General features: G+C 43.7%; 2 protein-coding genes across 3 annotated transcripts in view; both read right to left on the bottom strand.

Annotated features, from left to right (window-relative positions):
• Nucleotides 1-354: 354 nt before the first annotated feature.
• On the bottom strand, nucleotides 355-1,758 carry b3galt8 (beta-1,3-galactosyltransferase 8). Its single transcript, XM_024417934.2, has one exon. The coding sequence runs from the start codon at nucleotides 1,543-1,545 to the stop codon at nucleotides 556-558; it is 990 nt and encodes a 329-aa protein (XP_024273702.1). The 5' UTR covers nucleotides 1,546-1,758; the 3' UTR covers nucleotides 355-555.
• A 597-nt stretch (nucleotides 1,759-2,355) lies between these two features.
• The window catches only part of LOC112249514 (tenascin-like), a 49,337-nt gene continuing 43,042 nt past the window's right edge, over nucleotides 2,356-8,650 (bottom strand). For both annotated transcript variants that reach the window (XM_042320711.1, XM_042320712.1), the window contains exons 14-22: nucleotides 8,220-8,339; nucleotides 7,609-7,752; nucleotides 7,294-7,424; nucleotides 6,832-6,964; nucleotides 5,632-5,783; nucleotides 5,288-5,384; nucleotides 4,945-5,106; nucleotides 4,513-4,676; nucleotides 2,356-4,359 (exon numbers count right to left, since the gene is read on the bottom strand). In XM_042320711.1, the coding sequence (XP_042176645.1) occupies nucleotides 4,249-4,359; nucleotides 4,513-4,676; nucleotides 4,945-5,106; nucleotides 5,288-5,384; nucleotides 5,632-5,783; nucleotides 6,832-6,964; nucleotides 7,294-7,424; nucleotides 7,609-7,752; nucleotides 8,220-8,339 (1,214 nt within the window). In that variant the 3' untranslated portion in view covers nucleotides 2,356-4,248. The remainder of the gene's footprint in view (nucleotides 4,360-4,512; nucleotides 4,677-4,944; nucleotides 5,107-5,287; nucleotides 5,385-5,631; nucleotides 5,784-6,831; nucleotides 6,965-7,293; nucleotides 7,425-7,608; nucleotides 7,753-8,219; nucleotides 8,340-8,650) is intronic.

The raw sequence follows: 8,650 nt of genomic DNA, 5'->3' as shown, positions 1-8,650 counted from the left end.
TGGTGGAAAGTACTTAAGTAAAAATACTTCTAAGTACTACTTTTTTGGGGTATCATTACTATTTATATTTTTTTACAACTTTTACTTCACTACATTCCTAAAGAAAATAATGTACTTTTTACTCCATGAATTTTCCCTGATACCCAAAAGTACTCGTTACATTTTGAATGCTTAGCAGGACAGGAACACGGTTAAATTCCCGCACTTATCAAGAGAACAAGCGGTCATCCCTACTGCCTCTCATCTGGCTGACTCACTAAACAGAAATGCTAAATTTGTAAACTATATCTGAGTGTTGGAGTGTGCCCCTGGCGATCTGTACATTTGAAAAACAAGAAAAATGGAGCCGTCTGCTTTGCTTAATATAAGGAATTTGAAATTATTTATACTTTTACTTTGAATACTTAAGTGTATTTAGAACCAAATACTTTTAGACTTTTACTCAAGGAGCACAATTGGTTATTTTTTCCACCACTGGAGAAAACAAAGAAACATACACATTAATTTGAGGGCATGTTATTCATTTTAGTGCCTCAGAAAGACTGGATTGAGACATCAGCAGGTGAGATGGCTTTTCTGAAAGTCACCCCAAATGTCCAGCAGCTCATGTGGTTTAAATCCAGTGACAATGACCCGCGTGGCATACGTACACGTCTCATAATCCAACCGATTGATCTCAAACAAGTTCCTGGGAGGAAGCAGTGTTTGAGAGTACACAGGCCGGACCCCTAGAACCCGGAGACACAACCCCACATAGACATCCTCCAGGGGGATGGGTCTCACAAACCTGGATGCCCATGAGATCCTGTTGGCCAGGTCAATAGAGAAGACATACCCTGCTCCAGAGACATATGGGGGGAACGTGTCTTCGGGGTAAATGTCCTCAGACAGATGCCACTTGCTCTTCCTATCCCTACGAGGCCTGCCGTCACTGATGACTGAGCCTGTGATGTACTTATGCCTGAGAGGGCCACCTCCAACTAACAGCTTATTGACCAGGTAGAACACGTTGACGAAAATGTCTGTGTCCACCTTCATCGCATAAGAGGCACCCTGACAGTGGGTGGCGAGCCAGTTCATGATCATCATGGACTTGATGGTCAGGTTGTGGTAGCTGTCCAGGAAGTCCATTTGGATGATGTCAGCGTGTTCTTTGCTCTCCTTCTCCAGGTCCTGTTGAATGTGGGAGCTTTGTCCCTCTGCGGGCAAGCCCACATAGAACATTGTGAGGATATCCACATTAGAGATGAGGCCTGGTCTGCCCCATGTCTTTCTGATAGCATCCCTGGATAACCCATCAGAGGGTGCCACTGGAACCATTAGCACCAGAAATGGGCTTCTTTCCTTACACACAGACACATGGTTGAGAACGTATTTGTAGGTCTCTGGGGAAATCACCTTGTAAAGTTCCTGAGACAGAGGACTTGGTGTTGATAAATCCGTCTTTGGCTGAGCTTTTTTGTTCAGTAAGATATTAACAACAACTGTGAGTACACCTGCAATGATAAAACACTTCACTAACCTCCAGTAAGACGTTTTAAGCATTGCAAAGTAATCATATACAATCGGTATCTCGAGTGTATCTGATTTTAATTCCTAAACATATTAATTCCTAGGTTACTGTTTCTGTATTCGCGAAGCACCAAAAGAAACGCATTCACGGTGGCGACAACATCAAGCTTGCATCATTTCCTTGCTACGATTTCATGTTGCCACTCCCAGGCCAAAGAGCAACCAGGAAAATAGTTTCCGTCTGACTCAGAGCTCCTTAAAAGCTCTGACTAATAAACAGCATACGGGTCATACTGGAATGGCCGGTGGTGGTGATACTACCGGTTTTCAGCACTGGTGGTTTGTTTACATAGTGGGTTACGATAACTAATGTAGCAGATTAGGTTCATAAGTTTACGGTTAGGAAACGGGTTAGTTACAACGCTACAGCTGTCAACAACTGTTATCACCGAAGTGACAACTAGATGGCGCTATACGGGTAGCCACAACGGTACAAACTATCAGTCTCCGCAAACCATCAGTATCATAACAGCGGTGCTTTGTTGCGCTAGTGCCCCCTTCACGTGGCATTGATCAATACATGTGATCGATAGACCTTTCATGTGTAGGCCACCTCCCATAAAAATACAATCTCATTATAAATATGAGGCGTGCATTCTTAGTACTATAAATAGCCCCCAAAATAGGCTTTATAGAGACTATGTCTCCTTCCCAGGGGTGCGTCGAAGAGCTATTGACGAGCCAACTCCAAATATCAAAGGTAAAAACACATTTATGGCGGCAACTGATCGGCGTCTTAAATTATTTAAAAAATGTTTTGCTTTAGACAAGATTGAAGACTCGTCATTTTTAAACAAACTTTGTTTTATTGTAATACGTGTTACAGAGAAACACCTGTTGTTCACCCAGTTATAATCCCCCAAAAATGTTAAACCACAGAAGCACAGAAACGTTTCATTACACAGGTATTCAAGGGACGTGGGTCAGTGGTTTCGTCTCCAGGAATGGGGAGGGGGAGGGGGGACAAAACAATGAGAACAACTTCTCTTTAGTTAATTTTGGTGTGCCCAAATATATGTTTATCAGCAAAGTGAACACTGTGACCTTACAATGTCAATTGGAATTTGCCATTAACCTCTTTTCAGCATCAATATATTTTCTATTTCAACACAATATTCCCCTCTTAACTAAACTTCTGTAGTTAATTTTGGTGTGCCCAAATATATGTTTCTCAGCAAAGTGAACAGTGACCTTACAATGTCAATTGGAATTGGCCATGAACCTCTTTTCAGCATCAATATATTTTGTATTTTGTAACACAATATTCCCCTCTGACTTGTTGCACACATATATGTATCCATATATGTATTTCACATTTAGCAAAAAATGTAACAATCACCCACCATTTCATTATATATTGAATAATAGGTCCCGCCTTGGATTTTATAAAGGAAATAAAAACAAATCAAACACATTGACTTTTCCCTCTGGATCCTGTAGCTACTAATTGCAGCTACTGCATGATAGCTGGAGGAACAAATAGTACAAGCTCAGGTAAATGTGTAAGAAACAATTGCACAAGCACTTGCATGGCCCACACAATCAATGGAAACACATCATGTCATCCACGTATGTCTGTGTGGGATGCAGCAGATGATCTATGTTCAGAATGTCATTTCTTTTCGCCCGTGTCATTTCAGATGACAGTTTGCAGGTTGAGGTGAAGAAGGGATGTCGGGAAAGATATAAAGGGACAAAGGATGAGTCACACATAGACTGATGAACGACAAGATAGGACTTTCTCTGGGATCTCTCTCCATTTTACGCAGACATTTAACATCTTAACGAGTCGTGCGGTTTATGAAGAACATCCGTTTTTTGATCAATAATCTCACTTCAATCCAGGAGATCAATAACATCACTTCAATCCGGAAGATGGAATTGAATGTACATACGGCACAGTATGTGCTTTTATTGGGTGTTGTGTTATTCAAAGAATAGAATTTCTATAATCCAGTTTAGAGGTTATCAGTATTATTGAAGAGGCCCTGACACTAAAACAAGACCACATGTATGTAGACAGCCATGCCCTCTCTGCGAACACCCTAATGAACAAGCTACTGTGGCTGGAGGAGATGGACACACTGTAGAGGCAGAAAACATCAGTATTCTACATGTTAATGTGCCATGCCATACCAGACTCAAATGCACCCCTCCGCTTAGTGCTGTAACATTGTGAGAGTGAGAAGAAAGAAAGAAATGCTTTATACTCGGGTTTCATAGATTAAGCTCTCTTTGGTGCATGTTTAATCGGCGTGGGCTGGGTTGGTGGAGTTCATTTTTTTTCACATCAATTTGGCTTTGACAGTATTTATACTGCACACAACCATTTTGTATCAGGTGGGGTTGGATAGTGGAATTTGTAGTGAATTTGACTGAATCTGTGCTTATTTCTGTGAGTGAGCAGGAGGAGGGGTGTAATTTGAGGTGGCTGGGCTCTTGGCAGTGGCTTTGGTAGCTGCGGGGAGGTGTGGGTTGTGTCCCAAATGGCACCCTATTCCCTATGTAGTGCACTACTTTTGACGAGGGCCCGTAAAGTAGTGCACTGCACAGGGAATAGGGTGCCATTTGGAACGCTACCCTGGAATCAGCAGGGGCAGAGGATGGAGGACGGGTTCAGGGGTCACGAAGCGGAGCGACAAGGAGAGGGGTCGGAGCGTGGATTGGTCGGTTGGTTTACGATCGCTTCCTTCTTCCCTCAAAGTTCCTGAAGTTGGATGGCCTGATCTTCATCTCAGCAAACTCAATGGAGTGCTCGTGGCCTTTCCAATGGAACCAGTTGACTCCCTGAAGAACATTTTATTTTATTAACACAAATGCCTTGCATTTCCTCCTTTGCATAGTCAATTTGCATCCAAACATTTCTGTCTATAGTATTTTTGAAATATGGATGTAGAAATTGCTGTTAGTTTTTGTACTTTCAAATATATGTGCGCTCACCTTGCTATGACTGTCATCTCCATATCGTCCCATAAGGTTGACACGATGGCAATTCTTATACCAGAAGGCACCCTTGTAGGACAGGGCACAGTTTGTGACGGCGATGTCATTGTCATGGTCGTAGGTTGAGAATGGGCGACCATGGTGGTAGGTCATAGAATCACCTACACAGGGCAGCAGAGAGAAAGTGATCGGACTTGAGGAAGGAGGTTTTGAATCCATGCTGACGTCATACTCACACCTAACACCATGTCAAGTCCTTTATAACTTCAGTTTATCCTGTCTATTTGATTGTGCATCCCAAACGGCACCCTATGCCCTATAGAGTGCACTACGTTTGGGCTCTGGTCAAAAATGGCGCACCATGGAGGGAATAGGGTGCTATTAGGGATGCAGGCATGTAACTAATGGTTGTAGAGAAGGAAGACTGACCCGCGGTACCACTGTAGCCTCCAACGTGGACCTTGTAGCGACTGCGGGGATCAGAGACAGAGAACTTGTCATACTGGGCGTAGGCTACATCCCCCTTGTCTCTGAGGTCCACACGAAGTTCATACTGTCCTGCTACTGTGATCTTATGGAGGTTTGACAGGCCTTTGGAGAAAAAGATATCAAGTCAAGGTGATGTGCTTGACTTTTTATGTAAATGTAGGAACTGTGGACATGAATTTCCTCTGTGGAGGACAATAAAACATATCTCATCTGAAAGATTTCAAACATTTGACAAAATACTCCTGATCACACAGTTGAAATGTTTTCCATAATATGACCATACCGAGCCAGAACTCGTCGTTCATGTCACCAAAGCCAGCAGTGTAGTTCCTCCAGTTGCGGAAGAACTCCAGTTTACCGCTCTGGCGTCGGACAAACACCTGCATGGGATCGGGCCAAACTACATCAGCTCACTCATTCTAACATCATATGGACTAAGATCCATTGCACCACATTAGATACATCGGAATCAACACGGTTTAGAACCGCTTATGCTTTTGTTCATATAGTCAGTGTTATAACTCATTATAAAGCATGATAAAGGATGTGATATAAAGCATTATACGTATGCACTTCATAGGAAGTCTTGCCAAGTTGGGATGCACAGTTTACTGGCCGGTGACTTACAATCCATCCACCTCCATCCGTGTCCATGTCACAGTAGACCTGTATGGGCTGACCCTCATCTCCACCCAGGTAGATGGTGTGAACACCAGACGCTGTGTCTCCATTCAGCAAGGCCTGGGAGCAGTCCCTAGGGTGTTTGTACAGCACGCCAACTACGCACACACACACACACACACGCGCACACGCACGCACGCACGCACACACACACACACACACGCACACATGCGCACACGCACACACACACATGCACACACACACACACACACACGCACACACGCGCACACACACAGAGGATTAGTTACTAAACAGATCCATCTGCCCAACAAACTCTACGCTTGAGATGAATATTGAATAGAGATGGTCTCAGTGGATGGTGAACAGAACAGAGGGTACAGTGACAATCCACTGAGGCCATCTCTATTCATTATTCATGACATGTTTTGTTAAACATACAGTACCGTTCAAACGTTTTACGGCCACTTAGAAATGTCCTTGTTTTAGAACGAAAAGCCCGTTTTTTGGGGCCATTAAAATAACATCAAATTGATCAGAAATACAGTGTAGACATTGTTAATGTTGTAACTGACTATTGTAGCTGGAAATGGCTGATTTTTAATGGAATATCTACATAGGTGTACAGAGGCCCATTATCAGCATCCATCACTCCTGTGTTCCAATGGCACGTTGTGTTAGCTAATCCAAGTTTATCATTTTAAAAGGCTAATTGATAATTAGAAAACTCTTTTGCAATTATGTTAGCACAGCTGAAAACTTTTGTCCCGATTAAAGAAGCAATAAAACTAGCCTTCTTTAGACTAGTTGAGCATGTGGAGCATCAGCATTTGTGGGTTTGATTACAGGCTCAAAATGGCCTCTGTATGCCTATGTAGATATTCCATTACAAATCTGCCGTTTCCAGCTACAATAGTAATTTACAACATTAACAATGTCTACACTGTATTTTTGATAAATTTGATGTTATTTTAAGGGCATTTCTAAGTGAGCCCAAACTTCTGAACAGTAGTGTATATTTTCATATTTTAGCGTTTATGGACAGGGACAGTCGGGGAGACAGATCCAGAGGAAAACAGAGAGTAGGGGCCGAGGCAGGATCCATAACCCTATTGCCAGAAGGTATGTTTGGTCCGGAGTCGGCAGAGCTACCACTAGACTCCAGCATCACTATGGTAACACACTCACTGGTGGTGAAGACGGTGGTGATGACTCTGCTCCTCTTGGGCCCTGCGATGGCCTGCAGTCTGACAGAGTACTCAGTGGAGGCACTCAGCTGGGCCATGTTGTAGGAGGTGGCTGTGGGGCTCAGAACAACCTCCTGGAGGAACACCACAACACCACAGTAGTCAGAATATACGCCAGAATTAATAATACATTGGATTTAGATAGGACAGTGTCCATATTACCTGAAACTGTGAGACTGTGTCTGTCCTAACATAGACTCTGTAATATAGTGATTTTCTAGATCCCAAATATGTATTCATCAATAGGTCAATAGACCTCTTGGACAAAACAATCATCTATTCTAGAATTGAAAGAATGCAAGGTTGTTCCACCCATAGAAATAGGTTTCAGATTAGAATAGATTCTACTGGAATAGAATAGATTATATTTCTACGGTTCCATTTCTATAGCTCCACTACTTACCCGGATTGTGCCGTCAGCTGACTCGAAGCTGAGGATGTAGCCGGTGATGCCAGCGCGTGGGGCCTTCCAGGTCAACATGGCGTTCTCTGTCTGGATGTTACTGGCTGCCAGGCCCTGAGGGGCATCCACATCTAGGGGAGAGAGAGCATAGTTCAGACTGCATACCTCTTATTTTGACCTTCGTTTTGCAGGTTCAGGTTGTCTGTTTGAAGTGGTAGGGGGTAAAAAAAACAAAAAAAACAACTGGCAGACTTGGAAGTGAGAGTTTGTGTGTGGGAGGGAATGTTCTAGGTCTTGGCCCTTTAGGCCACTCACCAGTGGTGAACTCAGTTGTGGTGACGGCGCTCTTAGCAGATGCTCTCATGGCATAGACCTTGACAGTGTAGTGGGTGGCAGGGGTCAAGGAGCTCATCTCAAACTCGACAATGTTCCCAGACACTCTCTCCATCACTGGGGAAACTACACACACAGAACACACAGATACAGTAAGAATACAGAGATAGACAGAGACAGTCAGAGACAGTCAGAGACAGTCAGAGACAGACAGACAGACAGACAGTGACAGTCAGAGACAGACAGACAGACAGACAGTGACAGTCAGAGACAGACAGAGACAGACATACTGTAGACAGACAGAGACAGACAGAGACAGTAAAGGAGAGTATCCATACAGATACAGTAAGGGCCCGGTCAGCATCTGTCTAAAATATTCTGGCAAGGAGATTAAAGCAATCTGTCAATTTAGATCTCTTCTTAAATCCAAACAATGAAGGAACATACAACACACGCAATGGGAGGCCTAATGCCTTTTCTCCCACAATCCCTTGTAATATACTGTACAGTACATCCAGATGGTGTGTGTGTGTGTGTGTGTGTGTGTGTGTGTGTGTGTGTGTGTGTGTGTGTGTGTGCTTGTGATACTGTACCAGTGTCTGCGCTGTAGGTGATGACATATCCGTCTACAGTGGCGATGGCAGGCTGCCAGTGGAGCAGAGCCTGAGTGTCAGTGATGTTGACTGCGGTCAGACCACGGGGCTTGTCCAGAGCTGTCACATAGAACACGCACGGACGCACGCACACAGTCAAACAATATGGTTACTCTGAGCAGAACCACATCAAATACCTCCCCAAGGATAGAGACATGTTCTGTTGTTAAACGGAAACACAAAGCCTATCCACCCCCAGCCATGCTCCATCTGTGCACACTAACAGCTTTCACAATGGTCTACGCGCTCAGCCTTTAGAGACGGGTTACCACCATTAGTGTTTGATGCTTTGTTTAGAAATATTGAATGAATCCAACCGTTTCTGCAGAGCATACAAAGACATGCCTATAACTGCTGTGAGGATGTACTCT

This window comes from Oncorhynchus tshawytscha, linkage group LG04 (assembly GCF_018296145.1).
Source record: "Oncorhynchus tshawytscha isolate Ot180627B linkage group LG04, Otsh_v2.0, whole genome shotgun sequence".
NCBI classification, from domain to species: domain Eukaryota; kingdom Metazoa; phylum Chordata; class Actinopteri; order Salmoniformes; family Salmonidae; genus Oncorhynchus; species Oncorhynchus tshawytscha.
Note: the sequence above shows the minus strand (reverse complement) of the source record. Positions and strands in the feature narration are given on the sequence as shown.